Source organism: Aedes albopictus, chromosome 2 (assembly GCF_035046485.1).
Source record: "Aedes albopictus strain Foshan chromosome 2, AalbF5, whole genome shotgun sequence".
Lineage (NCBI taxonomy): Eukaryota > Metazoa > Arthropoda > Insecta > Diptera > Culicidae > Aedes > Aedes albopictus.
This window is the reverse complement of record NC_085137.1, coordinates 311,169,957-311,193,740: the sequence shown is the minus strand read 5'-3', so window position 1 is coordinate 311,193,740 and position 23,784 is coordinate 311,169,957. Positions and strand designations below refer to the sequence as shown.

Genomic DNA, 23,784 nt, shown 5'->3' with positions numbered 1-23,784 from the left:
TGTTGAACACCAACACTAAATATTTGAAACATATACTTATTTTCGAAGCAATTTCAGAGGTTCAGTCATCTTCACAACTTTCTTTTGGTAATATTTCTAACCTTCTATAAGGAAGATTCGGAGCATTTATTGTGTAACTGTGATGCACTTTTCCATAAAAGGTGTATATATTTTGATAAGAGTGTAATACAACCATCAGACGTATGGATGACTTCTCCTAGCAAGGTTATACATTTTATTCGATCTGTAATACCGTACTGGGATAATGCCTACAGTCAGCAAGTGGAATCACTTAACTCATAGTGATATGACACACTGGCATATGGCATATATATTAAATAGGGGCCCACCCCAGGCAACCAGTCATCGTATAAGATGCTGTATAAGGTGATAAAGTGGAGGCCATATGCGTGCATGTCTCCATTTAGGCGCATGTAAAATGTACGCATATCGCCTCCACTTTATCATCTTATACAACATCTTATACGATACAATTGATCGCAGTGGAAATGTACCCAACAGGAAAAAAACCTTCTATAAATCCGAATATTAATCTTTCACAGCTTTGTGCAGATGTTTCGCTCTCAGCGACCGACTACCCAGTTCCAGGATGGTGTAAACGGCAAGGCATGCGACGGGTGATTGGGAGATCATGAGATCAAATTCCAAGTTAAAATTTTTTTTAGAAGAGCGGGTGTGTTACAAATGTGTTTAGATGAAACAAAAAAAATACGATTGAACTATAATTGCATCTCGCACGTCTATTTGTTCTTGCTTTCAGCAGGTTATCATAACTGAATACATGTTTAATATGAGGCTGATATACCTAACACAGGCTACTTCCGACTTTAAAGCCTGTATTACGCTAGGACAGAATAATGCTGATTGTTTGAACAACGCCTGATTACAAATTGTGATGAAATTCTGTTAAACTGCAATTCAATCAAAGAGGAATAAAAATATCATTGCAATGTTGGTTATATAAGTGATTGTACCTTTGGAGTACCTAATTCAAATCTTCATTCCTTTTTCTCTATCTATCAGCCAAAATCAGGCGACAATAGATCACATAGACTTTGAATGGTCGATTTATGTGGATTTTCCATCATCTAATTCGTCAATGAGATAATTATGCCACTCGTATGAGATAACAGATAGAAAAGCAATGATTGCGAAATTAAAGAGCCTAATTATTTCACACAATCAACCCACAAAAGCCGCCACATTTCACCCTATTCACACATTCACAAATATGTAGGCCCCCAATCCAACAAAACAAAGCTGGACAAACAACACGGCACAAAACTTCATCATTACGATATGTACATCTAAAGTTGTAGCACACCACGCCATCACCACCACCAGAGCGCTGAATCCAAAAAGCTTCAGCTTCCATATGCGCCATGCCGGCGCGGGTTGTGTGTACGAAAGTTACGAGAACACTGTTTCACACCATCGCATCGCATTGCCTATACCTACGAAAACGCACGTGGAGCTTTGAGCTGGTTCAATCGGTACTGTTGCTACCTCACCAATCGTCAAGTGCACAGTTCGAATGGGCTGTGCATCTCTTCCAAAGTCATCTGTAACCCAAGAGACATTCGCTGAAAATTGCATTAATGAACCATAACAAGGAAGGAAGTAAGTGCGGTATCCACTTCAATCGGGAGTCCGCACACTGCCATCATGTCCGTCCATAATTGTGTAGTAGCCCTACGCAGCAGCACTTCGTCGTAAAGCCTTAGGGTGGGCACAGTTTGTATCTTGGATAATCATAAACCTTCAATTCCAAAGCAATTGGTAATTTAACAAACTAAAATTGAAAAATACGAAAACGAAACCATTTTGTTTAGAAAATCAAATCTACGACTTTCCAAATCTCTTGACTGGATGTGTTTAATTCTAGGAAGAACAATTAGTGTTGTGACATGATTTGACATTAATTGTTTGTTTGTTTGTTTATTAGTCATTAGTGCTATAGTATACTAATAATCAAATGCATTGATACTTAATTTAACGTAAAAACCAACAGCTAATTATTAGAAATGTTTATACAGGGATTTATCGATTTGAAACCCTTGAGGAGTTCGTGGTGAGATTCCTCCAAAAATTAAAGCTGCGATTTCTTCAAGAATTTCTGCTTCATTCCTTCTAGATATTTTTGCTGCTATTTCTCCAAGAAATTCGCTGGAAATCCCTCCAGAAATTCTTCCGGGGATTCTATAACGATCCATTCAGATGCTTCGCTATAAAAAATTTTTCCAGACATTTCTCCTGTAATTCCTCCAGAAGCTTTTCTTGGGATTCTCTCAGGAACTCCTGCTGTGATTTCTCGAGGAATTCTTGCTGGTATTCCTGCAGGACTCCTTTTCAAAAAAAAATCCAAAGGTTTCTTTAAGAATTTCTCCAATAATTCCTCCTACATTTACTTCCTGGATTTATCCAGGAATTTCTCTCGGGATTTTCCTTTTAAAAGATTCAAGAAATACTGCTGGGATTTCTCCATATCTACAGTCTAGACTCCTACTACAAAATTGGTTTGGGGATGCAGTGGGAATCCGTGTTGTGGGAATCACATAGCTTATGGGATATCACCTAATTGGGGGTGTGAGCGAATATCTCAGGCGTATTACAATATAGCACCATACTTTCTTTGGCAAAGTTGTAGTACTAGCAAGGATGGGAACACTCACTTGCAAAAAGTTACACTCACTTGAAATTCTCTCAGCTCAGAAGCGTGCAATCAAGAAATGATGTATGGACGACTTTTGCATTGTGGTTTTGTCTAAAACTTTGCCGAATAGAGTAGGGGTCGCACACGCATACCAAAGTCGTGAGGGGGCTGTGAAGGCAACTCTCCACGAGGTGAATGTATTGTGCATCCCAGCTTAATCACTCAGATGCTGATGATCTCAACCAGCCGTCGTTTATCGCGAAAAGATTGCACCCCGTTTGATTTGTATACGGCGGCTGATTATCCATGACAGCTCCCACCCGGCGGCTGCAAAAACAGTTTTAGCCAAGGTGCACACCGTGTGTAAATCATACGTGCGCGGTCTGGCGCGATCTGATGCTGCGCGTTTCGAACGCAACTTGTTGAGAATCTAAGATAAGCGCGACAATAATTTACACTCACCTCGTGAAGAGTCGCATTTACAACTCTGTCATGACTTTGGTATGCGTGTGCGACCCCTACTCTATTCGGTAAAGTTTTAGACAAAACCACAATGCAAAAGTCGTCCATACATCGTTTCTTGATTGCAAGCTTCTGAGCTGAGAAAAAAGCAAGTGAGTGTAACTCTTTGAAAGTGAGTGTTCCCATCCCTGAGTATTAGAATAGATCTACCACACAATGCCAACTATCATCCACTTAGTTGGCCATTCGGCCGATAGAGGCGCTATGTAAAAGTGGTTACTATGTACACTCGCCAGTAGAAGCACTCATAAGTTATCACATGCGATATCTCAAGATCTACTTTATTTGGAACAACGCTGTCTTCGGCAAATCTGTTCACTACACACTAAGATTCAGATGTTCCAGCTCAGTAATTTTTTCACTGAACTCAGTATTTTTCCCATCTTTTTACTGAGTTTGCAACAGCAGATTTATCTCGGTACACTCGGTAATCGTATTTATCGTTCACCAGTAACGATATTTACAGTGCATCAGCAACTTTTGACAGTTTGTTAGCTGAGCTCGGTAACACATTTACAGAATATCTGCAAAAGAAACAACCGAGCGTTCCGAGTTAAATCTGCTGTTGAGAACTCAGTAAAGACATTGGAAAAATACCGAGCTGATCTTAGTGTGTAGGTCAAAAACAATCTGGTGATTCAACAATTAGTTTGTGATTTCGCCGCTAGGTGGCGCTAGTTGTCAACTAAAATTTCAAACTCCGCTATCTCGAGATCCAGAGCAGATAGAAAACTGTCGCCTTCGGCAAAGTTCTTCAGGATGTCAAGAGCAATCTGGTGATTCAATAATTAGTTGGTGGTTTCGCCGCTAGGTGGTATCAGGTATCAGGTATCAGTAGGTCGGCTCCTCCATTTGGGAAATTTGTGCCATCGCCATGAATACGAGCCTATTCATCATTTACCTGAGGGAGAGCGAAGGGAGGAATAAGGGATGGGATAGGGAAAGGGAAGGTAAGGGAATAGGGTCGATATAATCGCATAAGCGTACCACAACGGGTTCAAACAGCGCCCTGAAAAGGGCACTGTAGAAAACGCATAAAGCGTAAAGTAAGCCTATAGCTACTTGCCACAACGGGTTCAGAACAACAGAACATCCTGAAGATTCAGGCTTCTTAGGTCAGTTTCACTTAATCAAGTGTTTACCGAGTACTCGGAAACGCAGTTGCGTAAAAACTGGGTGTAGAGATAAAGGAAATGAGCAATAAACCTAAGTAAAATTAAATGAAAATTGATTGTTAAAAAGATGAATGAAAGAAATTCCTAATACAACAAATCAACCATAAGGGCGACTATTAGCAATCCGCTTTGCTTGGTCGAACTGTCGAACCACACACCTATCCGAAACAGCTTGTCCATCATTGGTCGATTCCGTCCACCAATCAGATTGCTTTTGAAAAAAAACAGGGGTACCTCTACGCAAATATAAATACAGGTGCCCGTCTCTGAGAGGATCATTCTTGCAACGGATTTCAAAGGCGCAACAGCTCCAGCAACAGCAGCAGACCGAGCGGCAGCAGCAGAACGAGCGGCAGCAGCAGAACGAGAGGCAGCAGCAGAGCGAGCGGCACTTGGAAGTCGGCTGATCTCGACGACGGCCACCGCTCTCGTGCAGCACTAGAGAAGCCCAGCTACTTTCGGCCGGCACTCTAGCGGCAGCAGCCGAACAAGCGGCACCCGACGCGAAGCGATGGAAAACGTGGAGCGGGACGACGACAATGGCGCAGTCATCCACGTTGTGAGGTGAGTATGAAGTGAGTGAAATGATACCACGACAAATATTTCGGCGGAAATGGACGAAATGTTTTGCAATTGCCTTGGTGTTCGGTGGAGATAGACGATCACGATGCAAGCAAGGAGAGCCAAATACGAAATAAATTTATTGCCTCTTCGGTGGAGATGGACGGAGAGTGCAACTGTTACCGTTTTCGATATTCCGATGGAAATAGGCGGAATATTTGGACAGAGCTTGGTGTTCGACGGAGATGGGCGATCACGATGCAAGCTTATAATACAAATTGATTTTTTCGTGAAGGCCTCGCCGGTGGAAGTAGACGGGGAGAGCTTAATGATTTCCTGATTGAAATGAATTTTTCGGTGGAAATAGACGAACGCAGAGCAAGCTTAAAAAAAACAAAACGGCCATACGACTGCGAACAAAGAACGATCAATTACAAAGTTAGTACATACTGGCAAACATTCTAAAAAAAAAAAAATAATAATTGAAATGAGAATCATGATAACAGTTTTGGAAAATAGGATGAAATGTTTGATTAGAATCGAATTTGATCAGTGCTCAGTTGTTACTTTCAAACAACGATCGAGTTACGACGTTTAGAAAAGAAAATATAGCCCAAGCCAAGTTTTGTTAGTGAAATATTTTTTTTATTTGGTCTAGATTTTATTTGACATCGATACAGAAAATATTGATAATCAGAATTTGAAACCCGAACAAACCTTAATTTTTATTTTCAATTGTTGATTTTCAGAGAATCGAAATCGACTATGAAAAAGCGATTGCGAGCTGCCCTTGATGAAAATGAATCATTGCGGGCTCGCATTGCTCGGCTCGAAGAATCAGTTTTAGACAAGCAAACTGATTGCGAGGAGGATTTCTCTGAGGACGATACCGATGTGATGACTGTTGATAAGATGTCTGAAAATCGCGATGAACCGGCGGTCCCGAGAAACGACGTGAGTTTGCTGACGACCATGAGCAGCTGGACATTGAGTACGATCAATATACCTGAATGCACTCCATCGGAGGGAGAGAGTGAAATCGATAAACGCGCATACGAGTATTGGAAGGACACATTCATTTCCTCCATCAGACTAATTAACGCTACCGATGAGCTCACTTTGTTCGGGCTTTTCAAAGTAAAAGCGGGACCGAAGCTGCGTGAAATTTATCAAACAACGGTGTCCGTTCCAGAGATGTCTAGTGAGATCACGAACCCTTTCTCCAATGCCATGGAGCGTCTTGACGAATATTTTGGCTCACGAACATACATCCTAGCACAGAGGGGCAAACTGATGAACATGGCACAAGCCCCTTCAGAACAAAGCATCCAGTTCGTCAGGCGTGTGGGAACTGCTGCCAAGTTGTGTAATTACACCGACGAAGAGGAAATGGAGGCCGTTGTGCGCGTCATCACGAAAGGTGCTTTGGATGCCAGGGTCCGAGTTCTTGCCCATCGGAATTGGGTAAGACAGGGATCGATGAAGGACCTGATTGATCTGGTGAGAGATAGAGAGCTTGAGAAAGCAAATGAGGAAGAATTTCAGCGTAGCCACAGCCAACAGGAGTGTAAAACGATCGCAGCTTTCTCGCAGCAACCCCGGCAAACTCAGAACAACTACAGATCTAACTTTTCCGAAAACTGGCGGTTCGGACTCAGGGGACGACATGGATCATACCGAGGACGAGGTCGTGGATTGCCCAATCGCGGATTTCAACATAACCGAGTGCATGGAAGTGGTAATAACTGTTGGCGTTGCGGCAGCATTTACCATCATCCCAATCAATGTCCAGTGATCCAAAAAGTTTGCCGTAATTGCGGTAAAGTGGGCCATATCGCACGGGTATGTTCGGAAGCGGTAGGTCAAGCGGGACCATCTGGATCTCGCAAGCGTCGAAATGAACTCCGCGAGGAAGCGGTTAACTCCAAGATTGCAGCTATCGAGGATGCAGGAGACATGAAAGATGAGGTACGAGAAGTTGAAGACGTTTCGTCATAATTTGAGTTTTTTTTTTGAGCATTCTTTTATTATTTGATGCAAATAAATGAATTCGTTAAGCAAATAACTATTTCAAATATGAGAACAGTTTCTTCATGCTATATTTTTTTCTTTTCAAAATCTATGCAAGAACTCTTAAAAAATGAATGAATTTACTGCTTCCAGACTACACAAAGGATTGTAAATAAAACGTCAGATACATCCGACGGCAACAGCACTTTAAAGCAAATGAGGTCGTCACGTGTTATTCAGAGAATCGTTACCGAAAGCACGGCTTACATCGACGCCCTTGTGGCGAAAACACCTGTGAAATTTTTCATTGATTCAGGGGCCCAAGTTAACACTGTCACGAAGCAGGATTTTGAGCGAATTCTGTCCAATTCAGACAGTAAGGACAGCATACTCGCGTTGGAGTATTCTTCGGACAAGAGGCTCAAGGCTTATGCTTCTGATGGTGAAGTAAAGGTAGTTGCGAACTTTTCGGCCGAATTGATTGTTTCTGAAGACAGACCAGTTTCAATCGAAAAATTTTATGTTATTGACGAGGTTCGATCTCTATTGGGATTTAATACGGCCATACGATACAGCGTTCTGGATGTGGGTTTAAATGTTCCAGTTAATGATCTCCATATGAACTACCCATGGAAATGCGAACTCAACGCGTTTTGCTACCAAGTACAGAACCACACCGAAGAGTTTCCAAAATTCGGAATACCTCCAGTTTCATTATGCTACGACAAGACCATGCCTCCTTCCCGTAATGTCTACACCCACATACCGGCTGTATACAAAGACCTCACTAAGAAAAAGCTACAGGACCTCTTATCTGCTGGTATAATCGAAGCAGTTACAACCGATATGGACCGATCATTTTGCTCGTCGTTATTGGTCGTTCCTAAAGGAAAAAACGATATCCGCCTAGTAACAGACCTCAGAGGACCTAATCGGTGTATTTACAGAACGCCCTTTAAAATGCCGACGTTTGAGTCCATTCTTCTAGAGCTTCACGGAGCGCAGTGGTTTTCAACCATCGATCTGTCAAGCGCATTTTTCCACGTGGAGTTGAATGAAGATTCACGCCATCTTACGAACTTCTTTGCTGGTGATCAAATGTACCGATATCGGCGACTCCCATTCGGTCTATGTAATGCGCCGGACATCTTCCAGGAGGCGCTGCAGACCGTTGTATTGGCCGGATGTAAAGGGACCGTAAACTATCTGGACGATATTATGGTATCGGGACGGACAAAGGAGGAACACGATGAAAATCTAGCGAAGGTCATGGCATGCCTAAAAAACCATAACGTCAAGATAAACGAAGAAAAATGTGTTTTTGGCAAGCAGTCCGTCAATTTCATAGGAAACACGATCTCTTCTGAAGGATGGATGGTTTCAGACGACAAAATTGCAGCCATAAAAGGGTTTAGAAATCCTGAAACTATTGGCGAGGTTAAAAGTTTTTTGGGATTAATTAACTTTGTGGATCGTTTTATTCACAATCGTGCGGATAAAACTCAAAGGCTCCGAGAACTGGCCAAAGCAGTACATTTTTATTGGAACCAGGAACTTCAAAATGAGTTCGAGTACCTGAAAAACGATGCCCTGAACGTTATCACCAAATTGGGATATTTCAACAAGGACGATAGAACGGAAATATACGTGGATGCATCGCCCTACGGCTTGGGAGCAGTGCTGGTGCAATTTGACGCCAAATCGGTACCGAGAGTGATTGGATGCGCGTCCAAGACGCTATCGGAGACGGAACAAAGGTATCCGCAGACACAACGAGAAGCTTTGGCAATGGTGTGGGGAATAGAGCGTTTTTCTATGTATTTGTTGAGCCTCAATTTCACAGTAAGAACGGATGCCGAGTCTAATGAGTACATTTTCGGAGGTTTGCATCGTATCGGCAAAAGAGCTGTCTCGAGGGCAGAGGCTTGGGCGCTGAGACTACAGCCATATCGATTCGATGTTAAACGAGTACCGGGCGAAACAAATGTAGCGGATGCGCTTTCTAGACTTGTTGAAAGATCCCAAACAGCGAAATCTTTTGACGATGCGGACGAGAAACATTTGCTGTACTTCCTGGACACGGGCAAGCTCGAAATATCGCTGAACGATATTGAGTCTCACGCACAAGATAACGAAGAGATACGTCGAGTGAAAACTGCGATCAAAACCGGATTTTGGGAAACTGATTTGCGACGTTTCGAATGCCAAGCGAAAGAGCTACACGTTTTTGGATCCTTGCTGTATCGAAACGATCAGATTGTACTCCCCAGTACTCTGCGGCAAAAGGCAATTGATTCTGCTCATCAAGGGCACCTTGGAGTAGGTTCCACAAAAAGAATTTTGAGGGACTTCTTCTGGTGGCCAGGACTCAGTAAAGATGTGGAAGATCGCTTAAAGCAATGTGAAACGTGTCTGCGATTGTCTAAAAGAAATCGACCGATACCACTGAGCAGCAGAGATCTCCCAAGCGGCCCCTGGGAAGTCCTTCAAATTGACTTCTTCACCGATAAATGCTTTGGGACTGGAGAATTTCTGGTGATAGTGGATACGTATTCACGTTACCTCCACGTCATTGAAATGAAATCTATGGACGCAGAAACTACGAACACAGCCTTGAACAAAGTTTTCCTGAATTGGGGTTATCCGTTGATTTTGCAAAGTGACAATGGTCCCCCTTTTCAAAGCTCCAAATTCGTCAAAACCTGGGAAGAAAAAGGCATCAAAATTCGAAAATCGATCCCACTGAGTCCACAGACCAACGGTGCTGTGGAAAGACAAAATGAAGGCATCAAAAAGGCGTTAGCAGCGGCCAAACTGGATAATGTGGACTGGAAGCAAGCTCTTGATAACTACGTACATGTGCATAACAAGATAAGGCCTCTTTCGAGATTGGGCGTCACCCCGTTCGAGCTTTTAGTAGGAAGAAAGTTCAGAGGCACATTTCCTTGCATGTGGCCAGGCACATCAGATACCATCGACCGGCAGGACATTAGCGAAAAGGATGCCATGTCCAAGTTGGTAAGCAAGCAATATGCAGATGCGAAACGCGGTGCCAGGCCATCTGATTTGAACGTGGGGGACAGAGTGTTTTTGACTCAGATGAGACGTTTCAAATCCGACCCAAACTTTGGCAGCGAAAAGTTTACAATTGTAGCAAGAGACGGGGCAAAAATAGTAGTTCGCAGCGATCGAGGTGTCCTTTTCTCTAGAAACGTAGCAGATGCCAAACGAATTGAAGATTTGCTCGAAGAAACAAACGTTGAAAATAATTCAAGTATGGATTGGGACTCTTCATTGGGTAAGAAATCAATAATATTTGTTTTCCTTCACGTTTTCAAAATTTCTGTTCTATTTTCTGCAGAGTTGCCCGCAGCAGATAATCAGGATATGATCACAACTTCTATGTATCAACATCCTGGTGGCAAATCAATATCAGAGACGCGTGACGAAGGAAGTTTCGGACAAAGCAATGGACAGCCAATTATTGCTTGTAACGAGCGACCAAAGCGCCAACTACGAAAACCTAAGAGATTCGATGAGATGTTGCTGTATACAATTTTTGAATAAGTGTGGAGGTGAGATGACATGTAGAGATAAAGGAAATGAGCAATAAACCTAAGTAAAATTAAATGAAAATTGATTGTTAAAAAGATGAATGAAAGAAATTCCTAATACAACAAATCAACCATAAGGGCGACTATTAGCAATCCGCTTTGCTTGGTCGAACTGTCGAACCACACACCTATCCGAAACAGCTTGTCCATCATTGGTCGATTCCGTCCACCAATCAGATTGCTTTTGAAAAAAAACAGGGGTACCTCTACGCAAATATAAATACAGGTGCCCGTCTCTGAGAGGATCATTCTTGCAACGGATTTCAAAGGCGCAACAGCTCCAGCAACAGCAGCAGACCGAGCGGCAGCAGCAGAACGAGCGGCAGCAGCAGAACGAGAGGCAGCAGCAGAGCGAGCGGCACTTGGAAGTCGGCTGATCTCGACGACGGCCACCGCTCTCGTGCAGCACTAGAGAAGCCCAGCTACTTTCGGCCGGCACTCTAGCGGCAGCAGCCGAACAAGCGGCACCCGACGCGAAGCGATGGAAAACGTGGAGCGGGACGACGACACTGGGTAGTTACATATCAAATGATTCAAAGTTCCACAGTCGGATTCTCAGCTAAGATATACAAATGAAGCAGCCTATTGAGGCTTGTGATGGACAAAATCATAAGTAGGAAACCCACATTGAGTTATCTCAATTGCGTTTCTGCTACGAGATACTTCAAAAGTCATGGCAAGACTCCCGCATGGGGGCATCCACAAACACTCAATTTCCTAATCGCTGCTTGACGTAATGCCGAGATGAGATGTTGGTTTTTGAGCATTTGGTAAATCCAATTGGAAATCATTGAAAGATAAATAGGACAATCCATGCGGCTTCCAATATGGAATCGAAAGGTTCGTGTTCAAAAGTATCCTGGAAATCCGAGAAAACACCCAAACAAAATTATTTTTGAATGAATGCGTTTCCGATATCGTAAACAACATTGTGTAAACAAATCACAGTGGACTTTCCATTTTGGTAAGCATGTTGGTTCCCATGGAGAGGCATGTTTGCTAGAAAAACATCACGGGTGTGATGCTCGACAAAGCGTGCAATGAAAGAGGTCAAATTGATAAATTTGATCTTCATACGAAGACATTATCCACTTACGGAATAAACTTGACAGTATAATCCCACCAAGATTTGGGAATGGCAAGGCTGCAAACAAGTAGTATTATCAAAACATTTTGGGGCTCGAGGCATGACACGCAAGACTGTCATTTCAATTTTACTGAAAGTAGCAAACATCGGGTCAAACGCAAAATGCGAAACCATATTGGTGTTAATTAAAACATTACATCTACATAGAAATCCTCCCTACGAAAGTAAGGTTCTTGGACCAAAGCTGTTCTTTTATGCTGAAGATTGATCTGAGCTGTCATAACCATAGCCACTACCCAAACTAGGCACGATCAAACTCTTACAATCACAACACAAGAAAAAAGAGCAGCGATAAAAACCAATTCGGTATCGATTGAAGAGCGCCAGAGACGAACATACACAGAGGACACTGTGAAGAACGCATAATGCGAAGAGCCATATAGGTTATAATTAAAACTAATAAACAACATACTAATAATCCCACCCTTATTGAGCCTCGCAGTTGAGGCTTAAGAAGGATAGCAGATTATCTCGGAGAAACACAAGGTCAACTGCACCATTGCTCCGGTTAGCGCAGTAAGGGAAGAATACTGTGGAGGGCGCCCTAGTACTCCACAGGCTCCGTTTGTAGTTAGGTTTTTATTAGACCCCCCTAACCATTCATTCTTTGGCACGGTAAGCATAAAGCCGCATAACACCATGAATTAGGGGTCACCTGTTTAGTGGACTCTTACCACTGGATCAGGCGATCCGTAGTGTTATTCTTAGCCAATTGAGACAACCGCTACGCGCTACCGACACTACACAGCTATCTAGGCTGATCGGGAAAAGAAGTTTGATGGTCAACTTCCAAACGAGCCCGAACAGCCCACCTAGGTGGCTCTAGTTGTCAAGTAAAGCTTCAAACTCCGCAATCTCGAGATCAAGAGCAGATAGAAAAGTGTCGTCTTCGGCAAAGTTTTTCAGGAAGTCAAGGGCAATCTGGTGAAACAACAATTAAGGACTGTTCAATTTATTAAACGGACAACTTGCTTGTGCGATATCTTTCTTTATTTTTCAATAAAATCATTATCAGTTTTTTGCATAACTTTCTATAGCTATTCTCAAATGTAGGACAAATAAAACATTAAGCAAAATGTTCTTTATTGTGTAACTGAAGCGGTTTTCGTAAAAGATCAATAAAAACCCATTCTCAAAATTCGACATAACTTTCAACATACTTGATATGCACATTTTCATGAAGTTTCCAATATTGGAATCTTATACTATTCTACTAAAGGTAAGGCTTAAATAATAGTTGGTCAGTAATAATGCACCAAGCAGTCTCCGGCTTGATATAGTGAGTTGCCTTGTTTTCATAGAAATTATGAAAAAATGTTCATTTAAGTCCTGTGCTGCAATAACATCACGGATTCGGCTAAAAATTTGTCCAGAGTAGTAGAATATTGCTCTTTGAATGATACAGAAGAATAAAATACTTATAATTGCATTTTTCATCAAAAATTCAATCCATAAGGATGGCCATATTAAAAAAAAAACATTCTTTTTGCTCCATTGATGCAGATTTTCGACTCTAGCGAATCTTGTTATTATTATTTTCAGCAAAGTTGGTCCTACGTTATTGTACACCTTATTTAATAATAATCGGATGCAAAGATTTCATTTCCAACATTATTTTTATGCAAAATTTGCATTAGGTTGCATTGTTATTTGTAAGAACCTTTAAAAAACGAAACCGTTTTGATTACTGTGTCTGCAATAGCGCACAATAACCAAACCAGCAATGCTATTAAGAATCAGTTTTCTGCATTTAAAACCACATTATTCCCACTTTCGACTGGATGCATAAAAATTGATTATTTAATATTTTCATGCCCTTTTTTGCTTTACAATTGAATTTTATTGAAAAAATCGAATCTTACTTCAGACTTTAATATCTCAACACTTAATTTTCCGATTGAGTTTAAATTTTGCCAGAATGATTATTACTCATGCTGCTGCAGCATGGCACATACTTTTCTGGTATTAAAAACGATATACCATATGTGAACAGTAATTTTATATATATTTTCAATTTTCAACAATCGAAAAATTCACATTATTTAACACCTGGCCGATTTTCTATAAAACAAAACTATTTTTATTCGATTCAAAAATGTTCACTATAATGATAGATGATGTACTGAACATCGAAGCAAGGGTGATTAAATTTGAACTACGTGTCTTCTTTTTATAGCCTTGTAAAGTTGTCCGTTTTGTAAATTGAACAGTCCTTAGTTGGTGATCTCGCCGCTAAGTGGTGCTAGTTGTCAAGTAAAGCTTCAAACTCCGCTATCTCGAAATCCAGAGAAGATTGAAAAGAGCCGTCTTCAGCAAAGTTCTTCAGGAAGTCAAGAGCAATCTGGTGATTCAACAATAAATTGGTGATTTCGCCACTAGGTGGCGCTAGTTGCCAAGTAAAGCTTCAACTGTAACTGCCTTGTCACGTTGTTGTTGGTACATGACTGATTTGGTTTGTCTAGTTTTGCAACGAATTATACGCATTAGTATAGGACACGCTTGTATGGAAAAAATAAATCCTCGCTCCAGTCGACTTTTTAGATCCCATTTAGGTCCCATATGAACTCTACAAAATTTCAGCGCAATCGGTGAAACTATAATTTAGAGCAAGCGGTTCAAAGTTTACATAGGATTTACTATGGGAAAAGTTGCACTTTCAAACAAAAAATCCCAGAGGTCGCCCCTTGTCTCCTTAATTCAAATCGATCAACGCTTCTTGTAGAAAAATCATTTATGAAACTTTCTTCCGAAGAACGAAAAACAATTGGATGCTTGCGGAAAAAGTTATTGATTTATTACCGATTAGTAATCCGACGAACGGCTTTTTGTTTTGTTTTATCAGCAGCACTGTATCTGCTGCCTTGGCTGCTGCTGTTTCTGGGGGTGGTGATGCCACCCGCCACCCCATGCAGCAACGGCAGCAGCAGTGCTGCTGATAAAACAAAACAAAAAAGCCGTTCGTTGGATCACTAATCGGTAATAAATCAATAACTTTTTCCACAAGCATCTAATTGTTTTGCGGTCTTCGGAGGAAAGTTTCATTAATGATTTTTCTACAAGTAGCGTTGATCGATTTAAATTAAGGAGACAAGGGGCGACCTCCGGGAATTTTTATCTGAAAGTGTAACTTTTCCCATAGTAAATCCTATGTAAACTTTGAACCACTTGCGCTTAATTATACTTTCACCGATTGCGCTGAAATTTTGTACAGTTCATATGAGACCTAAATGGAATCGAAAAAGTCAACTGGAGCGAGAGTTTGATGTTTGTCCCATACTAATACGCATTTGGTTTAAGTCTACTATCTACGCGCATTACGACGTCAGCTGAACATCCTAGAAGGGTTAAACGAAATCATCTCACTTGTATCGTCTAAACCCGCGATTCATGTGAGTTGCATTCAAGTCATAAGTAAAGCGGGATAAAATCAATTCGGTTTTCTTACACACCGTACGAGTTGAACAATGTAAGCATTTGCTTCAAATGAGATGCATTCAAAAGCATTCAAGTGGACACTCAAGTCATTTGCTGAGTGTAAACAAATCTTCAATTTCATTGAACTAAACATGTCTGAGGCGTTTGCAAGTGAAATGCTCGTTTCAATTGAACAGTCTAAACCCGGATAATCGAGTCTAAAATTCCGGATAATCGAATCCTGGATAATCGAGTTCAACCTGTATACATTTTTACTAGCCCTTTTCAAAAGGCAGTCTAGATAAAAAGAAGAAATTATGTATGCAAAGTTGCTTATCTAGGCAATGTTTACACACCAAGAAAGTTTCAATGTAAACTTCTCAGAATGTTTCCAACATTTATTTGAGTTGGTGTGCAATCCTGTCTATTTCTATTTTTTTCTCAGCACTACTTGAAATTGGAAATTATAGTTAGGCTTCAACTCTTTCAAAAAACCAAAAGTTTCAAACAGTTCACAAGGTTTTATTTTTAAATTTACTACAACTTGAAAATGGTAATTTAATACATCAAAAACCTTTCTACCTTTTGCTTGTTTTGTCAATATGTTAAAGAAAAGTCTTTGACCATCCAGCCAAATTTTAGGGCTGGAAGGTGGACTCCGAGCTGTCATATTTTGAAGTGGGTATTGCGAATATGTCCAGAAGAATTCTTCGAGTGAATCCCAAGAGGAATCATTAAGCAAATCCATAGTGAAATTCCATTTGAGATCGCTTGAACAATTCCTGGAAAAAATTGCTGAGGAATCACAGGACAAAACCTTACTGGAATTCCTGAAGGAATCCCGTAGAAAGCTCTAGAGGAGGTCCTGGATAAATCACTTCGGTGCAGGGAAAATAATAAACGTGTTTGATGAAAAATTTCCCAAACAATTAGGCAAAATCATGAAACTCATCGGTTTTGTTAAGACATTTTTGGCTTTTGGCGACTCTAGTTTAAATTTTTTGAATTTCTTGAATTATTTATTGCCCCCGCACCCCCCCCCCCCCCCCCCCCCCCGGAGATATAGAGAATATTTATAACTTCATGTAGAATGGCCCGATCTTTTCCTAATTTGAACCACTAATACACAACTAGTTGATGAACTTACAGTAAAACTTTGAGAATATTTGATGCCCTTTTCGAAAAGGTACAGCGAGTTGAACATTTTTTGAAAAGTGAAAATTTTACCTGTCCCAGTTATTTTGAGTATCCCCTGTATGTCGATTCGGCAAAAGTTTCCTCATGAGCATAAGCTCTTGAAAGCAGAATTAATTAAATATTATTTTCTTACTAAATTTATATATGCCATCAAATTCTCGATAGTAAAAATAAATATTTGTAATATGTTTATTATCGACTAGCTGTCCCGGCAGACGTTGTACTGCCATTTTGGTTGTGTTTGTTTGACAACTGTTGTGGGCTCATTTAGGCACCGCACTCTAGATTGGTTTTATTGCGATCGTTTTGAATTTCTTCCCCGTTAATAAGATTTTCAGTAATTTTACAATTGCTCTTCTTATAAGTTGATTTTTCGTAACGTTTTGTACATATAAACACAGCCATCATGAATACTGATCAAACCGTGCAAGATTCATGCTGGTCGGTTCATCCGTTCTTGAGTTTTGTTGCCTCAAAGGAACTTCAAACTCATTTTTATATATTTATTTATATAGATATATATTTTTATATATTTATTTATATAGATTGCAATACCGTTTAAACAACGCCTTCATACAACACGGTGTACCAAAAACCGTTATTAACAAATAAAAATGTCCACCCAAATGGAGCCGACATTCGAATGATACATTATTCTAGTATCTCCTCTGAAAATTTGAAAATGTTTCATCGAGGGAAACGAAAGTATTTACAGTTTGAAGAATTTCCTCTTTTCATAGAATTAGCTCATGTTTCATTGGCTTTTCAAACCATAAACAAATATTAATAAGTTCAATGATGCAAATTATCACCTCACTAGTGCTCATCACAACTCATCAACTGTATATTTATCGCGTGCGATTGAACTGTGCACTGATCAGCGATGACCAGCAGCAAAGAGGTGGCAAAACGAACATGATGTAAATCACAAACGATTTTGCACACATCTGACTGTGCCGCCACACGCTCGCCCGAACAGCCGAACCATACTGAATAGGTTGGTTTGCGAAGCTACGGCACGAACGCTCGACACGCACACAGAAGCAACATTCGCATGTACCGATACCATACTAATAAAGCTTCCAGCCAACGATGCTTCGCGATAAGCTGTCGAAAAGCATCGGAAGCGATAAAAAGAGATGCTTGGCTAGAACGCAACGGCTCAACGGCGAAAAGGAAGAGTCAACTATGCTGATCAGTGTTGAGTCCGGTCGTGTGCTACTCGTATGGGAGGTTGATTGAATAAAGCGAGGATGGGTGAAAACGTATTCGTTGTCGAAAGCAAATCGCATCATTTCGCGAATGTTTTCATCAAATAGCAAGCTTGAATAAGTTTCACAAACACTATTCCAAAGATACACCATTCAAACAACTTCTCTGAAAATTTGACAACATTCATCGAAACGATCGCAAAATACAGTGGTTTAAAAATATAAGATATGATAAAGTGCATTGAAAATGTAGTAACTTCATAGAATATTATTTCAATTTCTCATATTATGGCTCAATCATCCGTCATCATTTTTTTTCGGAAATTGAAAAGCAAATTTTCCATTGTAAATCAAAACAATGACTATGAAAATGTATTCATTGTTTTCCTTTCCTCATGAGGAATACAGTGAATACATTTTTGTTGTAAAAACTTTAGTTTTCAATGTAAAAACTGCTTTCATATGTTTGATGATGACGATGATTTCAATGACGAATCGTTCCACGTTAATCATTGCTCGCAATGAATATATATTTTGTAACTCACCTCAAACTTTGATTATATAACACATTTTTTGCGATACTGTTATAAAACTCATTAAGTGTTTTTATCGTGTTTATAGACAAAGCGATAGTATGCATAATCTCCAACGAAATTGAAATCAAAGCTTAAAATTGTTGTTACTGATCATCATTCAAATGAAATATTTCTATATTCACGGAAAACACGTTAGTAACTGGCTAGTAAAACGATTAGCATTTAGGTTCACTTCGAACTTAAACATTACACAGCGTAACAAAAATTAACTTTTGGTCTGTCTCAAGAGCAAACTTATGTGTCTCTGACAGATTTTGGGCCGCTGAATCCGAATCCGCACTCAGATTTGCTCCAACACGTCACAGTTTTGAGTAATACCTCAATTTATATGGCAAAATATGCGATTTTGAGCTTTTTTGACTGCAAGCCATTAAGCATGGAAATATTTTTTTAAGCAATCAAAAGGTTATTTGGTCAAATAACATCTAAATTAAAGACTCATGCAAAATATTCCGTTTTACCAAATCGAATTTGATAGTTTTAAGCGATTTATGTTAGATACGGTATTTCCCATACAAGGCACCCTCCAAAAGTTGCATGCAAGTTTTCATACTAACATAAAATGCTTAAATCTATCAAATTTGATTAGGTAAAACTAAATATTTTACATGAGTCGTTAATTTAGATGTTAATTGACCAATTAACCTTTTGATTGCTTAAAAAAAATATTTCCATGCCTCAAGGCTTGCAGTCAAAAAAGCCAAAATCGCATATTTTGCCCTATAAATTGAGGTATAGCTCAAAATTGTGACGTGTTGGAGCAAATTTGAGCCTTGATTCGGATTCAGCGGCCCAAAATCCTTCGGAGACACATAAGTCTGCTCTTGAGACAAAAAAATGTTGCGCTGTGTTATATCAACAAAGCTTCCTAAATAGGAATACCAAGATCTTTGGCTGTTAATTTACTTTAACTCTCATTTAACCATAAACGTTTTCAAATTCCCCGACAAGATACCAACATATAACGTGCTTAAAAACAATAAAAAACCGGTTTCAAACTCTTAGAAAGTTTATGTAATCAACGCTCACGGCGTGCCACATTTTTATTTGTATTCGCGTAGCAGGTAGAACTATGGAATATTAATTAGATTCTCAAACCACGGTAATTGACATTCCTCTCAATGAAATGTTGTCAAATTTTCAGAGAAGTTGCTTGAATATTGTACTTTTGGAATTTATGATTCTCATTACACCGTTCAACAATAGTTCGCGTTATGAGATGAGAAAAAAAAATAATAGTGGTTTGTGACCCTAGAAACCCTAATGCGTATATCAATTGAACACCCTAAGTTCTCTATTCAAACTTCGATTTTGAACTGTGAAGTCCCGTTCCAATATTTTTCGAAAATTCTTTCACTATGACACTTCTAGGGTTCCAAAACCCAGTCCTTTTTTTCTCATCTCATAATACGAACTTTTTTTAAATTTTGTTGAGCAGTGTTATTATTTGTTTATGATATAAAGAGCACCGTATGACAATATTGCCATATATGAGCTAATTCTATGAAAATAGAAAAAAATCTTCAAACAGTAAAAACTTTCGTTTCCCTCGATAAAACATTTTCAAAATTTCGGAGGAGGTACTATAATAGTATATCTAAGGGGCCGTTCATAAACCCCGTAGACTTTTTGGGGGGTGGGGGGGGGTGGTTGACCAAAGTCTACGCTCCATACAAATTTCAAAATTCAAAAGGGGGGAGGGGGGGGGGGTCTGAGATGGCTGAATTTTGGTCTACGTGGTTTATGAACAGCCCCTATCGTATGCCGGGTTTGGAGTACATTTTTATTTGTTAATAGCGGAAATCCTAAAGAAAAGGCTCAAAATCTTCAAATCACAAAAACATTAGTTTCCCTCGATGAAAAATTTTCAAATTTTCAGAGGAGATACTAGAATAGTATATCATTCGAATGCCGGGTGCCATCTGGGTGGACATTTTTATTTGTTAATAACGGTTTTTGACACACCGTGACAAACGATAAACATGTACATTTGGCTCACACTTTGACAGTTCTCTCTGCTCGATTGGCTCACAATGGCCGCATCCGCACATCTCTATAATGTAGGATTACTAACTCGTTTGCATCCTTCAGCAACGTGTACACTTGAAAACGTCAAAGCAATCGAATACTAGCGCCTCTGGTGGAACGATCACGCAAATCAAATGGAATTCAAATTAATCGTTAAATGCATGTGCCAAGTCGTTTTGAAGAGTGTTACGTCTGTTTGTCTGTGCCAATACCCTACACAAAGAAATCAAGGATGTTTCTATTTCTATTGATTAACGGCTACGCAGTCTTGGGATTTAAAAAACGAGTTGTTTTATTCATCCGACGTTTCGACACGGGGATAGTGTCTTCCTCAGGGGGAAAATAATTACAATCGTTTTTGTCAATTATTTTGTCTAACTGTAACTGTCCCTTTTTGTGTCGTTTTTGGTACATGCTGTAAAGTGGGTGTGCAGTTTATCAATTGATTATGTCCTTCAAAACTATAACATAAAAATATCTTACACTTCGGAATCACTTTCAGTTACGGTTACAGTTACAGTTAGACAAAACAATTGACAAAAAACGATAGTCAATCAAAAACGAAATAAAACTTAGTACGATTTTATTTGATACCATTTTTGTTTTCTCTGCATTTACACTTTGCTCAGTTTAAAAAGTATACTTGCGAATATTAAAAAGTTATACTGCGGAAAAATAACATGCGATTATTTTATGCAGTGTATTCAATAAATCAGCAAAATTTAAACGTGTTGGATCACCAACGGCCAGGAGGAATTTCATAACAATAAACAGTCCTGGAGGTTCTTTACGCCGGTTCCATAACCGGCAATCCTGCTTTCACTATCGTCTACCTTGCAGTCCGTTGTAAAAACAGGTTTTTTTTTTTTTTTTCCTCCCCTGTTGGGGAAATTAAGCCACTGCGTCCAATAGGCTGAACTTTTGTGGCATGTCCCGTTTTGATATTCGCATCTAGCCAGCTAATTACCATGTGTCAAGTAATCAGCTACTGCCACGACGCGTCGTCTCCCAGTCAGGTGCAATGGAATTAATAAACTCCAAGACCTTCCCAGGTTTTGCAGACCAGATCTCACTGGGTTGCAAGCAACCACTATTTAGAAATCTTTGCCTGCGCGTGTATAAAGCACCACAACTGCAAAGCAGATGTTCCGAGGTTTCACGTTCCGTATTACAGAAACGACAGATATCACTCTGAATATGGCCAATATTTTTCAAGTGATACCTGCTCGGGCAGTGTCCAGTTACTAGGCCAGTGTATGTACATAGAGCTCTCTTGTTGAGCTCTAAGAGCTTTTTGGTTTTAGAAGCATTTGGTGTTATAAATCGTTTTGACTGATTGCAATTTTTGACGTCCATCCAATTGGATATCACCCTCTGCTCAGCCCAGCGTTTCAGGTCAATTTTAATTGTACAGTTTGATATACCACAGAATGGTTCTGGACCAGCAAACTGTAAATTGGAACCACTTTTAGCAAGCTCGTCTGCCATTTCATTTCCTTCAATGCCACAGTGACCTGGAACCCAGTATAAGTTTACTGAATTCCCTTGGCACAGCCTGCGCAGTGAAAGAATGCATTCCCAGACAAGCTTTGAAGTACATTTGTAAGCGCACAATGCTTTTAGTGCAGCTTGACTATCTGAGAAAATACAAATATTTGCGTATCTGTATTTTCTCTCAAGGCAGATATTTGCGCATTTCAAAATAGCAAGAATCTCTGCTTGAAACACCGTAGGATAGTGTCCCATCGCCACTGAAATTTGTATTCCAGGGCCGTAGATTCCCGCTCCCGTTTTTATTCCAACTTTTGAGCCATCTGTGAAGAATTTGATTGACCCTTGACGAACAGTGGGACCTCCGACTTCCCAATCTGCACGAGTTGTTTCGTGCAACTTGTAAGGAACATCATGGTTCTCCACAGGTTTCATCCAGTCTTTAATCATTTTCATTACTGGCCTATTTTGGAAGTATTGTGAAATGCTCAGGTGACCTACAAGATCACCTGGCATAAACATTTCAACTCGTTCAAGTCTCAGCAATTCCTTTTCTGCTTCTAATTGCACGTACTCGTGCAAAGGTAGCAGATTGAGAATCGCATCTAAAGCTTTTGATGGAGTGCTTCGCATCGCTCCTGTAACAGCAATGGACGCAAGACGTTGAATTTTCGCAAGCTTTGATTGCGTGGTAGCCTCTTTTGTTTTGGGCCACCATACAAACGAAGCATACGTCACTTTTGGGCGGATTATGGCAGTATAAATCCACATTATCATTTTTGGTTTCAAGCCCCACTTCCTGCCAATAGTTTTGGAGCATAACCAGAACGCACTTGTTGCCTTACCGATCACGGACTCAATTTGAGCATTCCAGTTCAGTTTAGCATCCAGTATCAAACCTAAGTATTTGACTCGATCACTAGGATGAATTTGTATCCCTCCAAGCCGAAAAGCTTTTAGGTTGATCTTCCTTCTCCTAGTGAAAGGGACAATTACGGCTTTTGACGGGTTGATGCTAAGGCCCTCCTTAATACACCATGAATGTGTATAGTTTAGGGCCCTTTGCATTCTCTCCGAAACAGTTTCGTCATACTTTCCTCTCACTATTATGACTATATCGTCTGCAAAGCCCACAACTTCGAAACCTTTTTCCTTCAAGCTTCTTAGAAGATCGTCTACAACTAAGGACCACAATAGTGGTGAGAGGACTCCTCCTTGAGGGCAACCTTTCGTTGCCCTTACTGTTATAAAAGAACTTCCCAGCTCAGAGGTGATTTCTCTTTTTGCAAGCACAGTATAAATCCAATGTATGATACATTGGTCGAAGTTTTTGTTCTCCATGGCACGCTTCATAGATGAATAGGAGGCATTATCAAATGCTCCTTCTATGTCTAAAAAGGCGCATAGAGCTATTTCTTTTGCTGAAAACGTTTTTTCCACTTTTGTTACTAGCGAATGAAGTGCTGTAACCGTTGACTTACCAGATTGATAAGCAAACTGGAAGTCAGATAGGGTAGACAGGTAAATAGTTCCCCAAAATATTATCGCCAAGCAGTGTTAGCTAAGAAACCCGTTTTTAGACACTTCCGTGAGTACCCGGACCGGACAGCACAGCGATTCCCCATAAGACACCCCAGTCCCGAATATCGGCGGAAATGCTCTAATGAAAGATCAGTACGACCACAGATAAAGTGAGCAAATGGAAACCTGTATGATGGCACCGGCATAGAGATACTGGTTCTCGCAGGGACTTCATGTACGTGGCCACGGTTTCCGTGCTGCCGAAACTTGACGCATTGTACCGGGCACGGAAGCCACCGAACCGGTGGATACATCGATTACAATCTTCCGCTTCCGGCAGCAAAGTGGTCATTCACGGCGGTGGAAGTGACCTGAAGAACACAAAACTGGCTCTGCTTATCCTGGGAGACCTGAAGCCGCTGTTCCTGACGATTTCTGGTAACAATTAGAGAGTGCTAATTTTGTATTATTTAGAAAGTTATTTAGTTAATAAATTTATTTCGTAGTTCGCAATATTTATATTTCTTTTCCAAATATGAAAGCAAAACAAAACAAATTCTAGAGAAAATTTACTAAATCTCGGTTACACTAGCTTCGGTAAACCGAAGTTATACTAGCACATG

At 40.2% G+C, this 23,784-nt stretch overlaps 2 protein-coding genes across 6 annotated transcripts in view; both read left to right on the top strand.

Annotated features, from left to right (window-relative positions):
* The window catches only part of LOC109420874 (peroxisomal targeting signal 2 receptor), a 99,019-nt gene that overhangs the window by 61,261 nt on the left and 13,974 nt on the right, over window positions 1-23,784 (top strand). The window lies entirely within an intron of this gene.
* LOC134288204 (uncharacterized protein K02A2.6-like) lies at window positions 4,379-11,058 on the top strand. Of its 2 annotated transcripts, none has more exons than XM_062852261.1 (2): window positions 4,379-4,935; window positions 5,682-11,058. In XM_062852261.1, exon 2 carries the CDS (start codon window positions 7,159-7,161, stop codon window positions 10,507-10,509), a length of 3,351 nt encoding a protein of 1,116 aa, XP_062708245.1. In that variant the 5' UTR covers window positions 4,379-4,935; window positions 5,682-7,158; the 3' UTR covers window positions 10,510-11,058. The 2 variants fall into 2 exon arrangements, with proteins under 2 accessions (XP_062708245.1, XP_062708246.1); XM_062852262.1 differs by having other exon boundaries at window positions 5,682-7,709.